This window comes from Schistocerca nitens, chromosome 5 (assembly GCF_023898315.1).
Source record: "Schistocerca nitens isolate TAMUIC-IGC-003100 chromosome 5, iqSchNite1.1, whole genome shotgun sequence".
NCBI lineage: Eukaryota > Metazoa > Arthropoda > Insecta > Orthoptera > Acrididae > Schistocerca > Schistocerca nitens.
The window spans coordinates 850669999-850686254 of NC_064618.1; the positions used below are offsets into that span (position 1 = coordinate 850669999).

Genomic DNA, 16256 nt, shown 5'->3' on the forward strand with positions numbered 1-16256 from the left:
CTATGTAGTGTATATGTTTTTGAGACATTTATCGCAGTAAAGTGTTTGTTTTGTGGACTTTCAACGCAGAAATTGTCCATCCGCAGCTATAGACGTGGTGGTAGTTTCTTTCACTTTGGCACGCGTCGTCTAGCAATATAATATACAAAGCGACCTTAGCGTTCCTGTAGAGTGCTTCTGAGGAAACGTAAGATTCTGACCTCATACACAAATTGTTACTTTACAAGTCCAATATTGTTCATCCAAATGGCATGATATTGAACTACAAAACTGATTTACTGCCGGGGAGGGGAAGGGCTGGAGGGGGGGAGAGAGAACGGACAGGGCTGAAGCTAAGAGTATATCGGGCGCCAAATACGGTTCTCTCGCATGTTGACAAGGTACCTGGATCTGTGTAGACAGATACTCACAAAACCCAAAACAGGTGCAAGGTGCATCTTCCTATGTGCTAACACTGTTACAGGTGTCGAAACAGTACACCAGCACAAAAAAAAAAAAGGATCTTCAACCATATTTCTCGCTTGAACACTGGACTCAGTATGTCACGATTTGTAAATTTTTAAACAAATAATATTTAAATACTGAAAACTCCATATAGAGTACCTACACTTTTATCATTCTCCACGTAACTCTGCATTGATCTGAGAAACGAAAAGCCAGGCAAAAAGAGCGGCATGACAACTTAATGTGAGCCAGTGAAAGAAACTTTTGAAATAAGTCGTTTCATAATTAGCTTCGAAGTATAAAAAGAAAAAATATTCGCTATAATAACTATTAGATAGAAAAAAACTACAACTAACAGTATTGTAATGAAGTGTTCTCGCAATATCCTTCATTAATAATCACAAGATTATTTATTTTATATGCAAGTATATACTGTAATTATTTGGTTTCCTGCATAATATATTTCATTTTTGAGACATTTATCGTAGTAAAGTGTTAATTTTGTGTACCTTCATCACAGACAATTTTCAGCTGCGATTACAACAGTTGGTGATAGCTTGGATATGTCATTGATACCAGTGAGGCTGTTTTATGTTGTTACATGAAGCGTACAAATGCATTTCAGATAAAAGCTTAATATACAGGAAAGATTTTTATATGACTTTCCGAAGTAGTACTGCTGTATTTCCTTCAAACGGTTGAAACTGAATATCTTGCAGTTATAAAATTAATTATTAATAAGTGTAGAAGTAATTGGGTCCTACATCAGCAACAGTTATGAAAAGGCTTCTGAATCAAATGTGATGTAGAACAACAATCGAACATTTGAGAAAATACATTGTGAAGTCAACGCGTAAAATTTCACTCACCAAGATTTGTTGATTGCGTATTAACTCTGCATTGATCATATGTAAATATTATTTGTAGAATCAAGGATACCAGAGAACCACATCTGATTTTTACAGGATTTAAACCTAAAGTCTTTACTGCACAGTCGCTACTTGTTTTTTCAACGATGTTTTCATCAAAAGAGAGGGGCCAGTATAAGCAATGTCTCTGCCTAATCACTAGATACCATTTTAAATATAATTGCGTGGACAGACTGAAACATTATTATTTTATTACTATGGGAAAAGATTCCCGCCCTTGCCGAGAGTGGTGTTATGTTGCAGTGTGAGTGACGCCAAAAACTGAAGCAACAGCTTTAAACCTGAGGTGTGAGTGTATTGACATTAAAAGGATTACATCTTCAAATGTGCTCATTTCTAACCCAAAGAAACGTCTTTCAGTCCCAGGTTGACAACGTTTCGCGCTGTTTTCGTTAATGAACAGCACAGACTGTTAGTTAATATTTTTGAAGTTGGTAACACTGATACGTGGAGCACCGCTGAGCAGCGCTTGTTTGCCCGCAGAGCGGCCGCCGCCTCCAGGGAAGCCCCGCTTGGTGCCGGGGACTCCCCACTTGCAGGCTGGCGTCGTCACCATTCGCTGGGACCCGCCGCCGCGCCACGGCGGGGCGCCTGTCACGGGTAAGTAAGAGAGGAGAGGGAGTGCAGGGCTACCACCTGTGCTGCTACAGCTGCAGTCCTCCGTATCTCACAAGGGGGTGGCCTCAGACACGGCCAAACGATTCGGTTCAGACTTGGTAGGTCGCTTGTGTACAACCTGAAACGAAGGACTCTTTAGATATCTACGTTCAACACCCTCCTGTTTCTGAGAAGATCACCCTTAAACGTTATGATGAGCAATCGGATCAAAATTGGTGCAATCGATAGATAACTGTAAATAGAGCATTTTTCATCATCAAGTATGGGGTCCACAAACGCATACTTTTCCAGAAGTCGAGTCAAGAAAATTTTACAACTGCCGCTTGTGTACCCACGTGGTAAAACGCTTTTCGACGAGAGCGTCGACAACGTTCGGTCAGAGGGTTCACTGCCCTCTGTAATAAAAAAAACTGACAGAACTGATCTACTATAAACTTGGATGGATATCATGGGACGTCCGCCCCGAGCAAAAGCAACAAACAATAACGAACCAAAAATGAGATTAAAAAAAAATAGCGCAATGGCCAAAGTAACTAGTTGGGAAGCGCGAGGAGGAGAACCCGGGTTCGTATGTCGAGGAAACCTATCGGATGTTATTCTTCTCGTTTGTATTTTTCCATATCTCAATTGATAGGGATAGGAGAGTTAATAAGGTAAGGAATGATAAAAAGGTAGGCAAATAAATTTCTCAAACCTCTTGGGATAGTAAACAGCTAAAATGCTACTTCTAGTCACTTTACATTGGCGCTTCCAGCCACTGTTATTTGTCCTCACTTTTATTCGAACTGCTAGATGGATGGTACTTGTCACATAAACATTCGAAACAAATGTACTCACGGCACCAACACATCTAATGAATGCAACCTTTCGGTAGCTACACTTTTCCTTCCGAAGAGTCGGCGGGAAACAAACTTGGTTTACATTTAAAAATATGTCTCTTTCGGGAATTAATGTTGATGCATACCATGCATACTATATCACTGCCCGAAAAATCGGTGCTTAAAGCCTGTTATGAATTATGCTGCGAATAGTTACTGCATACGTGAGGTTGTGCAATTCCCGCTGGGTTTGCAGAAGCCACTGCAATTCTGAAGCCTCGAATAAAATTTTTTAACCTGGCTATAGAAATAAACGTCACAAGGCTGGCACACATGTGTGCGATTTGACGGTATTACTTTTACCGTGAACATCGGTTGACCCTCGTCATCTATAAACATGGTGTCATACATTAGAGTATTAGTTTGTCCACCCCAGGAATCCTATATTAGACAAAACTTGCTATCAGCAACGTATGGTTTTAAAACATTCTCAAGAAATGCTCTGTAAATCGCATTTGTCAATTTTCCGGATATGAAGCAAGTAACGTAAACATTTTTCAACGAGTAGGTTAAGCGATTGACCTCTTCTAGAACCCGAGGACCAAATGTAACATTCGTTTCCTGTAAACACAGGGAAACCTTAGGCAACACTTTTCCAGAGGATGTGATGGCATATTGCGCCCTGTACGAACGTGTCAGATTTTTTTTTTTTTTTTTTTTTTTTTTTTTTACTACCACCTGCGACAAGGGTTCGTTTTTCTCCCTTATGCGATAACGTGAATCGAAATTTCACCTGATAGTCGCATCCTGTTTGGTCGGTGTCGATCACGTAATCACGATTAAAATCGGTCAAAAGTGACGCCGTTTGCGTTATGAAAAGAGCCGCCACTTTCCGTATATCTTCTATATTTTCTACCTCCTTGTGGGAGACGTATTTAGTGACGTGCCACTGACGATTTTATATTCCGATTTGAAATTCCTTGCCCAAGATAATGATGCAGCAAATGTAAAATCCTTGTTGGTCGTATATTGAAGCGCTGCACCTGCAGGCCACTCCTGGAGTATTCTCTTTGTTACATTCTCGTTACGACGACGAGATTCGACAAATCCGTCGTATGTCCACATATTTATCGCCTGATGTTTGTCGTATCTTGTCCCTCCTTTAACAATATCATTTCCCCACAATTTTAGGTCCATCTTCCTTTTCAGGGCTGTTGTTGCTCCATTCTTTTGCAGTGTTTGTAGGTTCCAATTTGGATGATTCTTGGCTAGCGCTACCGCCTTTCCTTTTACTTCAAGGGGTGTAGCGCCGTAGTTCAGTCGTTTAGTAACCGGTTCGTAATACTCATGGGGAACAGATGAAGCACAGACTGCTTGCGACGTGGACATTTCCAAAGTGGTATGACCATTTTGCGATTCACTAGTCGCGATATCTTCCACTGAATCACCTTTTGCTTCGCCTTCACGGTATAGTTCTTCAGTATCAACAAAAGCCATTTCGTTTGTCAGCTCCAAAAATCGCTCGACGATAGCTGCTCCTATCAATCTGGAACGGCGAGAAACAGAACTGCTTGCTTCCGGCAGTGCCTCTGTCTTGCAACACTTTTACAAACCAAAGCACAGCACAGCACAGCTTCGGGAACTTCCCGCTTGTGGTCTTCTGTGACAGGCTCCCAACTACATATTTCAGCGCTGGTCGAAGGATGTACATCCTCCATTATTCAGATTATGCAGCTGAAAGGTATGACGCAACAAACAATAACTAATTACTATGGAATAAACAGAAAAGCTAATTACTACAAACTACATACAGTACAAGTCATATGTTACTTACGGAAGATCAGTGTAGTCTTTCATAAAACATGTTTTATTCGGCGGATTAACGACAAAAAATCATGACGTGTATCCTCGAGGTTCGCGGCGGCCTAATGACGGAAAACAGCTCCTTCCGATTGACCTCTATAAGGTGCGTGCTGGACACCCTCAATCTTCGAGATACACAACTATGGTATGACGAACAGGCGACCGGGACAACATAAGTATCTCCTCGTGCATTCTGTTCCGTGCCTGGCTGTAAACAAGCGTCGCGCGTTTGGTTATCTGTGGTCCCTCGGGAGGAATTCGCAACACTCTTACTCGGAGTTATTTTCACGTGAAAACGCTTAAAAATTTAATTCTTTACTAATTCACGTCGTTTGGGAAATTAGTTTGCCTACCTTATTACTATTATTATTCCGTGTTGAGTTGCGTGCCTTATTAACCCCTCCTATTCCTATGAATTCTGACACGAAATATTACAGTTTAAAAAATGAAAATCGTACAGTTCCTCAAGATTCGAACCCGGGTTCTCCGCTTCCCTACCTTGGCCGTTGCGCTATTTTCTTTTTTATCGTTAACCACTTTTTTATCTCAGTTTGTTCGTTATCGGTCGTTCTATTTGTCAGGGCGGATGTCCCATGACGCTTGTTCAAGTTCTTGATCAATCCACTCAGTTTCTTTATTACAGACGGCAGCTAAACCTTTGACCGAACACGCTGAGCTATTGTGCCGGGCCGGCCGCGGTGGCCGAGCGGTTCTAGGCGCTTCAGTCCGGAACCGCGCGACTGCTACGGTCGCAGTTTCAAATCCTGCCTCGGGTATGGATGTGTGTGATGTCCTTAGGTTAGTTATATTTAAGTAGTTCTAAGTTCTAGGGGACTGATGACCTGAGAAGTTAAGTCCCATACTGCTCAGAGCCATTTTGAACCATTACTGTGCCGGCGTTATCGGCGCTCTCGGCGAAAAGCATGTACCATGCGGGTACATAAGTGGCAGTTGTAAAAGTTCCTTTCCTCGATTTCTGGAAAAGTATGCGTTTGCCGACACCATACCTGATGATGAAAAATACTCTGTTTCCAATTATCTACCGAATCCGCCAATTTTGAGTCAATTGCTCATCATAACCCTTTTCGGTGATTTTCACAAAAAGGGAGAGGGGGGGGGGGGGGGAGGTATTGAGCTAGCTGTTTCAGTTCTTCGCTTTAGGTTGTACACAAGCAGCCTACAAAATTTAAGCCGAATCGGTTGACTGTGTCTGAGGCATTCCCCTTGTCAGTCGGTTATGACAACCAGATCATAATGCCGACCTGCATGTTTTGTTCCTAACGTGTAAGTGCAGTATAAAGTTATAATTCCCTCTTTTATCCATACCCTAAGTAACTTCCAGAATGAATTTTCACTCTGCACTGGTGTGTGCGCTCATTTGAAACTTCTCGACAGATTAAAGATTTGAGAGTTGTTATCTGGCACACAGTTTTAATCTTAAGGGATCCTTTTCTGTGAAAATTTTTCTTACGGAGGTAGCCGTTTCACAACACATAGCGGTAGCTGGGGAAGTTTGCCACATGTGTTGGTTGTCGCAAGTCCAAGTTGCTGTTACTTCCTAGAGCTCTAAACTCAAACCACAGTATGCTTACAATATTCTGATTCGCGTATAAGCAGTTTATTGTTCCTGGTCACAGTTTCCTCCAGTTTATTGGCCTTTTGTGTTTTTACAGCTGTGGGTATTCGTTTAGATGTAGTTCGGTTATCATTAATACCATTTACTTTTGTAACAGTATCTTCAAATTCAACTCATTCTCAGTTCTCAAATACACTTTATCGTAAACTTCAACTATTTGGCTATAATTATTTGTATTTTGTTAGTAATGTTACCACTGAAAAACAAGTTTTATAAAAAAAGCCGCATTCGGAGGCTAATATGGAATACTTACTTATAAGTAGAGATCGGGTTATATTCATCATAATAACGTTAAACTATGCATGAAAAATGCTTAAAAATGCATTAAAAGTGTCGAAATACGCCAAGATCAAATAATAATAAAACATGGTTGTTGTTGTTGTTGTTGTTGTTGTGGTCTTCAGTCCAGAGACTGGTTTGATGCAGCTCTCCATGCTACTCCATCTTGGTAAGCTTCTTCATCTCCATGTAACTACTGCACCCTACATCCTTCTGAATCTGCTTAGTGTATTCATCTCTTGGTCTCCCTCTACGATTTTTACCCTCCGCGCTGCCCTCCAACACTAAATTGGTAGTTACTGCGTGCATTATATCTCAAAGTCGACCCTGTGCATAACAATTACGAGGAAGAGCGCCGGCCACGTGAAAACTCGGTATATTTAGAACGCTGATATCATTTTCTCAATACTTTCTGGTAGAGGTCAGGGAGAGGGCGTTTCTGAGATTATTTTCTGAAAATTTGCAAAATGGGGATGCACACCGTGTTTCAAGAATTGTTCCTTCCTTGCTATTGTTGTCGATAACAAGCGGATGCGATTCGAGTGAGTCGCAGTCGAAACCGTCGAATGTACAGGACCAACATCGAGATATATCGCACGCAGTGAGAGACGCTCAAAAACTCCATAATATTTTATTTAAAAACAAAACACAATAGTACATTTTTTGAACAGCATTATCTTTTAATTAATACTATTGGACCAAAGCATCATTTACAACTTATTTTACGTTTTGCTACTATTGTAAACATAAACGACCAAGTATTGTTCCAAATGTTTAGTAGTAAGATTGTGTCTTCAATCACTCAAAACATTTTTATGAGCAGAAAACGACCTTTCTGTATCAAGTGAGGTAACTGGCCAGTATCTGAATTTGTGTGCTATGTTGGCCCTTATTGTTTCTGGTAAAAATTCACTTGTCCCATTAAAAAAACTATCAATTTGGCACAAGAGTTCAAAGACTGGGTTATTGTTTAAAATGTTTCCGAACTTTTCGTTAAGTTTTCTTGTGAATACCTCCGGCAATGAGGAGCTCACTAGAATATTTTTATTCATTAACTAAATAGACTCATTCAACGCCAAACTTTGAGTATCAAGCTTTTTAATACTTGCAGGTATATGGAAAAAATGGGTGCTAATCACAGCAACGTCTTTTTAAATACCGGAATCATTGACAGCTTACTTGCACTGGCAAACTGCCAATGCCTCTACACTATCGAAGTCGTTTACTATCCCTCTAATGACCTGGAAATGTTCACTGTAAAACAACACAGCTTCGACTCACATACCCCAACGAGTTACCACTGATTTGGGAGGTAAAGGCATATTTGGTAGTTTTCCTTTGTAGGTCTTGATGCGAGCAGGAGCCTTTAGAAACACTTTCCTTGTGAATGAAAGCAGTTTGTTTACATTCATAGACGTGGAATTTACTTCTTCAGCAAACTCCGTAAGCAACGGACGTCATATGAATCAAATTGGAATAAAATATTCATAGGGCTTTTCCTGCTTTGATCATATAGGGAGCAGCGTCTGAAATAAACACAAACACCCATTCATCTGCAGAAGATTCTGGAAATATTTTTCTGATACACTCATTCACAAATCTGGCGATCGTAGAATGATTTACTTTTTCAAGTTATTTGCAGGCCGCTAAATAGGAAGAAGAAGGCTCCTCTATTAAAGCACCAACAATTAGATTTGCAATATAACAGCCACAAGTGAAGTTTCGTCAACTGAAACGCATATAATGCTGTCCTTGAGTTCATTGCGTATTTCTTCCAGAACATTAACGTCAATTTTCGGCATGTAATTTTTACGCAATGTTGAATCATCTGGTATATTTTGATTTAAACAATATTTGCACAGGAAGACTGTGAGCATAGGGTTTGTAAGTTTGTGAAGAGGAATATTGCTTGCGATGACTGCTTCACATATATCCATGTTAAACCGACTTTTTTGATTACCTTTGGACAAATCCCTGCTACTGCAACTTACTGTTGTCAGAAGCAGTTGTCGTGGTCGTTTCTTCTTCATTCCTGCGATATCAAGACGTGTCTTGACATGCTGATCAGTTTTGAAAGATTTTTTTTTTTTTTTTTTTTTTGCACGAAACGTTTTTCTCGCAAACTCGACAATATAAAACAATTTCGTTATATGTCAATGTTCCAGGATGGTCAGATATCCAAGAAACGAAGTTTCTTTCTTCGGGTGGCATGGCGCACAACACGTTACACCATACACGTCATAAACACGTTCATCTGTGTACAAATAAATAAAAAGCTAAACTGAAACAATTTACGTGCGACTAAAAGCTTGCGTAGTTTAATTCAATTGTTGCCGACGCGTACGGCATGCCAGCGGAGGGAATTAACCAGGGCCGCGGGCGCAGGACCATTGGATCTTGTCTGCCTGTTCCTCTTCTGTAACGATTTCGTCAGACAGTGGGCTCTCGGTTAGCGATTACACGCATTTTTAGGTCGCGGTCAATCTATGAGACATCAAAACTAGATCGAGCTAGAAAACGCCCGTTTAAATTTTTAGAATATTGTAAACACTGGGCGAAAATTTGCATCGTCACTAGTTTTTAGTTAAAATATGCAATAACCGGTGAAAAGGACCCAAACATGCAAATGCGTATGCAACATGCAAATGTATATGATGCGGCCTCTACTTATAAGTAACAGAAAAATAATTTTGGTCGATAACAAAACTGTTAAGTTTGTTAACTTCAAAACAAAGTTCTGAAATAATTATTTGTTTATGTAGTGCAGGTGATGCGTTTTACATTCATCTGTTTGCTTAAGTAACACACCTAATCTTCGTTCTCCGCACCACCTCAGGCGAGGTGGGTTTTAAGGAATACAAAGTATTCCATATTGCCCGACATGCCATCTTGGGCTTTACAACGTAACAGTTTTAACCATAGACAGTTTTATCCATAGACGTTTCTAGCGATACGTAACGATCTACGGCTCTTTCACTTAAATCGCAGTTTTAATCGTTGGTATACATTTACAATAATTATTGCATATATTTTAAAAAACCAAAAAAACTAACTGCCAAAAATGTTTTCAAACTGTGAAAATAATTTTTCTGCCCCTTAACCGAACGATGTCTGGAGACAAACTGGACTCGCTACAGAAAATCACAGTAACATTCTGAACTAGATAAAGCGTCTCCTGGTTAGGAGAACCATTCGGTGAATTATCCCCACTATTTTCTACTATTTTACAAAAGTTGCACAATGTTATTCTGTATCGCCATTGATGTTTCTGGGCTTTTGTCTGAAATGTCAGTTCAGAGTTAGTGATTGCAACATTTTCGGGGATCGTGGTGCCATGTGACAACTTGTACACAGGCATTATGCTTGTAGCAGTTGTGAAGCTGATAAAGACTGTATAACGAATTTGTAAAGCTGAAGTTGATTATAAAATCTGTCATCGAAATTTAGTAAGATATTGAGAGAAAATCCACCAAAACCAAATTCACAAAGAAGTGATGGTTCGCTGTTTTCAGTGTAGCGAAAGTTTATCTAGCGATGATGAGAATGAATTAAGGCAATATCATCCTCAAGCAACTGACGTTTCGTACGGTATAGCAGGAAAAGAAATCAAAACCATTCTATGAAGTGTACTAATTCTTGTCGTATGTGTTGTATATCATTGATTTGCTATTTTATTTTTATTTTTTTAGAAAAGGCACGAAACTCTTAATACGAAAAACAGAGGCAAGCAGCTTAGCACGATTCTCGAGCTTCAGACGAACGAAAGTGGAATACTTTTTCAATTATCTGACAACAGTGCAGGAAGTACAGTTTTCATCCTCATGAATTTTGAAACATGGATGAACCGGGCTTTACTTCAATGCAGAGCCCTGATAGAACTGTTGCTGAGAGTAACGCTAAGGAAAAATGGATCCAGTGAATAGAATCTAAAAAGGACGCACAAAAAATTGCGTGATGATACTCCAAGGCCAAAAAAGTTTTCTACACATGGAAGCTGTGAAAGACTAGGCTAATAAAGGACATTTTCTTACATAATTACTTAACTTACTGTTTTAGTGACTAAATTTGTCTTAAATACACTCCTGGAAATTGAAATAAGAACACCGTGAATTCATTGTCCCAGGAAGGGGAAACTTTATTGACACATTCCTGGGGTCAGATACATCACATGATCACACTGACAGAACCACAGGCACATAGACACAGGCAACAGAGCATACACAATGTCGGCACTAGTACAGTGTATATCCACCTTTCGCAGCAATGCAGGCTGCTATTCTCCCATGGAGACGATCGTAGAGATGCTGGATGTAGTCCTGTGGAACGGCTTGCCATGCCATTTCCACCTGGCGCCTCAGTTGGACCAGCGTTCGTGCTGGACGTGCAGACCGCGTGAGACGACGCTTCATCCAGTCCCAAACATGCTCAATGGTGGACAGATCCGGAGATCTTGCTGGCCAGGGTAGTTGACTTACACCTTCTAGAGCACGTTGGGTGGCACGGGAGACATGCGGACGTGCATTCTCCTGTTGGAACAGCAAGTTCCCTTGCCGGTCTAGGAATGGTAGAACGATGGGTTCGATGACGGTTTGGATGTACCGTGCACTATTCAGTGTCCCCTCGACGATCACCAGTGGTGTACGGCCAGTGTAGGAGATCGCTCCCCACACCATGATGCCGGGTGTTGGCCCTGTGTGCCTCGGTCGTATGCAGTCCTGATTGTGGCGCTCACCTGCACGGGGCCAAACACGCATACGACCATCATTGGCACCAAGGCAGAAGCGACTCTCATCGCTGAAGACGACGCGTCTCCATTCGTCCCTCCATTCACGCCTGTCGCGACACCACTGGAGGCGGGCTGCACGATGTTGGGGCGTGAGCGGAAGACGGCCTAACGGTGTGCGGGACCGTAGCCCAGCTTCATGGAGACGGTTGCGAATGGTCCTCGCCGATACCCCAGGAGCAACAGTGTCCCTAATTTGCTGGGAAGTGGCGGTGCGGTCCCCTACGGCACTGCGTAGGATCCTACGGTCTTGGCGTGCATCCGTGCGTCGCTGCGGTCCGGTCCCAGGTCGACGGGCACGTGCACCTTCCGCCGACCACTGGCGACAACATCGATGTACTGTGGAGACCTCACGCCCCACGTGTTGAGCAATTCGGCGGTACGTCCACTCGGCCTCCCGCATGCCCACTGTACGCCCTCGCTCAAAGTCCGTCAACTGCACATACGGTTCACGTCCACGCTGTCGCGGCATGCTACCAGTGTTAAAGACTGCGATGGAGCTCCGTATGCCACGGCAAACTGGCTGACACTGACGGCGGCGGTGCACAAATGCTGCGCAACTAGCGCCATTCGACGGCCAACACCGCGGTTCCTGGTGTGTCCGCTGTGCCGTGCGTGTGATCATTGCTTGTACAGCCCTCTCGCAGTGTCCGGAGCAAGTATGGTGGGTCTGACACACCGGTGTCAATGTGTTCTTTTTTCCATTTCCAGGAGTGTATGTGTTATTGCTTTATAAGTACCTCTATATTTTGAATTTAGCATTTCAGGATAAAACATGTTAATTTCAAAGACGTGTGATTGCATTCACGGGTTTAAGATAAACTGTTTTTGTGGAATAGACAGCTCGGACATTACGACATCGCTCCTTTGTACAAGCTGTCCTTCTTTAATGACGACAGCAGAGGAGCACATGAGTAGTATCAAAACATACTCATTGATTTTCTTCACGAATTTAAATTTCAGAAGTTGAATGGAAAGTTTAACGTCTTTTCAGTTTTATTTTTAGTTGATATTAACTGTGTAGAAAATGGTAAAAAGGTAAAATTTGCAGAGCTACAGTCTCGCTGGGGGTGTGTGATAACTTTCGTAACAAAATTAGTTCAAATGGTTCAAATGGCTCTGAGCACTATGGGACTTAACTGCTGAGGTCATCAGTCCCCTAGAACTACTTAAACCTAATTAACCTAAGGACATCACACACATCCATGCCCGAGGCAGGATTCGAACCTGCGACCGTAGCAGTCGCGCGGTTCCAGACTGTAGCGCCTAGAACCGTCCGGCCACCCCGGCCGGCACAAAATTAGTCTCGTAGACTTTTATAAGGGTTTTTCTCAACATAAACCTCCACGCTTTTACAACTTCGCAGCTACGATTATATCGATGTTTTAATCGATAGATTTACGTAAGGAAGGTCTTTCCATAAGGAAGACAAAAAGAGCTCATAGATACATTTCAGCTTTAAAGTTGGTCTTCGAGTTAGCTGTGCCCACAAAACGGTACCAAATATTGATGCTTTTGTGGAAAGTGTTGTAGTTGGCAGAATAGCCAGCACCGTGTTACTAGAGGAGGCCGAAATGCACGGGTTTTAGCTCACGCAGGCTGGCTTGAGGAAGGAAGGACTATACTGACGTGAGGTCTGGAACATGACAAGGAATTAGAATTCAGAAAGCGGACGTAATTAGTTTCATACTTAACTTTAATCCATTAATGATGAACGTCGCTCTTGACGGTACATGAGTCAATTTGTCACAATATTATCTGTACTTATAGTAACTGAATATTGCGCCTTGCTAGGTCTTAGCAAATGACGTAGCTGAAGGCTATGCTAAACTGTCGTCTCTGCAATTGAGAGCGTCTGTAGACAGTGAACTATCGCTAGCAAAGTCTCAACTGTACAACTGGGGCGAGTGCTAGGGAGTCTGTCTAGACTAGATCTGGCGTGTGGCGGCGCTCGGTCTGCAATCACTGACAGTGGCGACACACGGGTCCGACGTATACTAACGGACTGCGGCCGATTTAAAGGCTACCACCTAGCAAGTGTGGTGTCTGGCGGTGACATCACAGAAAGCAAAATAAGTAAGTCATTCACATTTGTTTAAGATCTGAACAAAAAGGGCACTAGATACATTTTGATGTAAATCTAAATTTTGACCAGTAATGGCGTCAATCACAGGGCTGCATCAGCCATAAGAAATGTTGTGCTTCATCATAGAAATCTTAGAAAATAAATCTGCCACAATATGCATTAACCAGCCACCGTGAAGCGATACATCTCTGTACAACGTGACATTACCGGCCGTAGCTTGAGCAGCTGACTTGTCCTGATACCTCCCTCCCTCCTCACCCCTCACCTTCCACCACCATTACTCACTGCGAGCCGATCTTTTCCTCACTGTTGAGGCGTGAGCGGGTGACAGATCGGTTAACAGGGCTGCTCTATGTTAGCACTAAACACTCCAACCACAATTCATGAAAGAATCGAACTGTTATGTATAAAACAGCTACAAAAGTCAGATTACCTTACAAATAACTTACTGTGTTAAATATTTCACATTGAGCTTGTAAGTGAGAAGAAGTTTAGGAAAGCTTTGAAGTTACGTTAAAAGTTTTTTGAAAGTGACTAAGTGCTCTCTTTCTCAAATACTGTATGAATATGGTCTTGACAATTTGCGCGCCATGAAATATGCTTTCTCAGGACATTTATACAGTTTCTGAATGCAAGAATTGTCTTAATGTGTTAAAGCTTTAACGTAAGATATCTTTTAATGAGTAGATTATGAGAGCATTTTAAATTATAACATTTGAGCAAAAATTTTGTGAAATACTGAACACCAAATTTTTTTGCCCCTGGAAGCCGTTATACAAGCAAACTGCAGCTGAGACTGTGCTGCATGAAGTGGGTTATCCGTTTAGAAATATTGATGATTAGGCTCCGGTTGCTGTGTGGCTCGTTAACTGTCAAACCAGCATAACTACACTGGTGTCCAAAATTAAAACAACAAACTGCTATTTCCCCATCCTGTATCTAATTCACAGTATAATCGTACAAACTTAATGTGAATCGTTCTGTTGTTTCTCGAATGAGGCCACAGTTTAGAGAGACCGAAACTGTATTCCAGGGACGAGGACAGGGCCCACAACGTGTGACATCTCAAAGAGTAGTGCATTATTTGGCCGTAAGGACACGGCGGTACCACCTTACTACTGCAGTGCAACTGGCATCTGATATCGCAGCAGCCCATGGACAAGATGTATCGAGGAAAACAGTGGAAAAAGGCTTCAGCAGAGTGGCCTTTATTGTTGGAGCCCTGCTGTCTATTTACCTACGGTGTGTCTTCAGAGAAGGGAGCGGTGCCGTCGACTGGCACCTGGACTGTCAAAGAGTGCGAAAATGTTATCTTCACAGATGATTCCCGATTTGGTCTGGAGTGTGATTCTCGATGGATTTGCATTTGGAAGGCATGTGGAATACAGTTTCAGGATCCAAACTTTGTGGAAATAGACCAATGTTGAAGAGGATCCCCAGTTGTGTGGGCTGGGATTATGTTGACCAGTCAAACCCCTCTTCATGACTTAACTGCTATCTTGGATCTCATGCGCTGTTTTGTTGCGAGGTGCTGTGGGCCCAGAGGTCGTACTGATGGACGATAATGCTCGACCTCATAGAGGACGGATGGGTGCTTTTTAATTTTTTAATTTTTATTTTTTTTTACAGAAAATATTGCATGCATAGCCTCGCCTGCTCGCTCTCCCGATTTGAATCCCGTAGATCATGTGTGGGATGCACAAGGGAAACGAGTTCCATCACGTCAGAATCCACCACTCTCCAAGACTTCCGAGCAGCTCTGAAGGAAGAATGGGCGTTGTTGCCTCAACATGAGACTGATGACATCACTCATAGCATGTCCCATAACTGTCAGACCTGTACTGGTGCCAGATGTGGTCACACCCCACACTGAAAACAGTTGTCAGAATGTGTGTGCAAATCCGAAGAACATTTTTGTCTACTGTTTTGCATCTTGCAACTGATTACGTTCTGTATTCTTCAAATTGCTTCTACTGTACTATCACCTGTTTATACTGTATGTGTCAAAAGAAACGCAACCTTGCCAAAACTCCGTTTGTTGCTTTAAATTTGGACACCGTTGTATGTACGGTTTTTGATGGCTAATCTGTGTGTTACTACTTATCTCAGTAACGTCGCACATTGTAATTACGTAGGTTGGAACTTAAATAGTGGCAACACTGTTATGGAGACACTACGCAATGGAATCTGCTGTTGTCGTTGATAGCACACGGTGTTGACATACCTGCCTTACCTCGGAGCAAATGGACTCGCCGGTCCCATGTCACCGGCGTCTGTGCAATCGAGGGAAACATAGTCACTTGCGAGCGAGTGGTGTAATGTAACGGTGTCACTATGTTTTCGAAACAGGAACCATGGGCCACACCGTACGAGCCAAAACTTTAACGCCAATCCAACAAATGGCGTCATTATGGGTCGCCGCGAAAGTCGAAAGTGCGTCAGGGCCCCAGTATGCTGAAAGTTATTGTGATTCTCATATACGACTGTGATGGTGTTTTTCTAAGGTATTACATTCCTCCACAGCAGACCGTCAAAGTACTGTATTACTAGAATGAAATTTTCACTCTACAGCGGAGTGTGCGCTGATATGAAACTTCCTGGCAGATTAAAACTGTGTGCCGGACCGAGACTCGAACTCGGGACCTTTGCCTTTCGCGGGCAAGTGCTCTACCGACTGAGCTACCCAAACACGACTCACGCCCCGTCCTCACAGCTTTAATTCGGTCAGTACCTCGTCTCCTACCTTCCAAACTTCACAGAAGCTCTCCTGCGAACCTAGCAGAACTAGCACTCCTGGAAG

The 16256-nt window shown here is 42.3% G+C and overlaps 1 protein-coding gene across 1 annotated transcript in view; it reads left to right on the plus strand.

Annotated features, from left to right (window-relative positions):
- LOC126260757 (uncharacterized) overlaps window positions 1-16256 on the plus strand; it is a 289462-nt gene that overhangs the window by 99936 nt on the left and 173270 nt on the right. The window contains exon 2 of the mRNA XM_049958096.1: window positions 1857-1973. Within this exon, the coding sequence (XP_049814053.1) occupies window positions 1857-1973 (117 nt within the window). The remainder of the gene's footprint in view (window positions 1-1856; window positions 1974-16256) is intronic.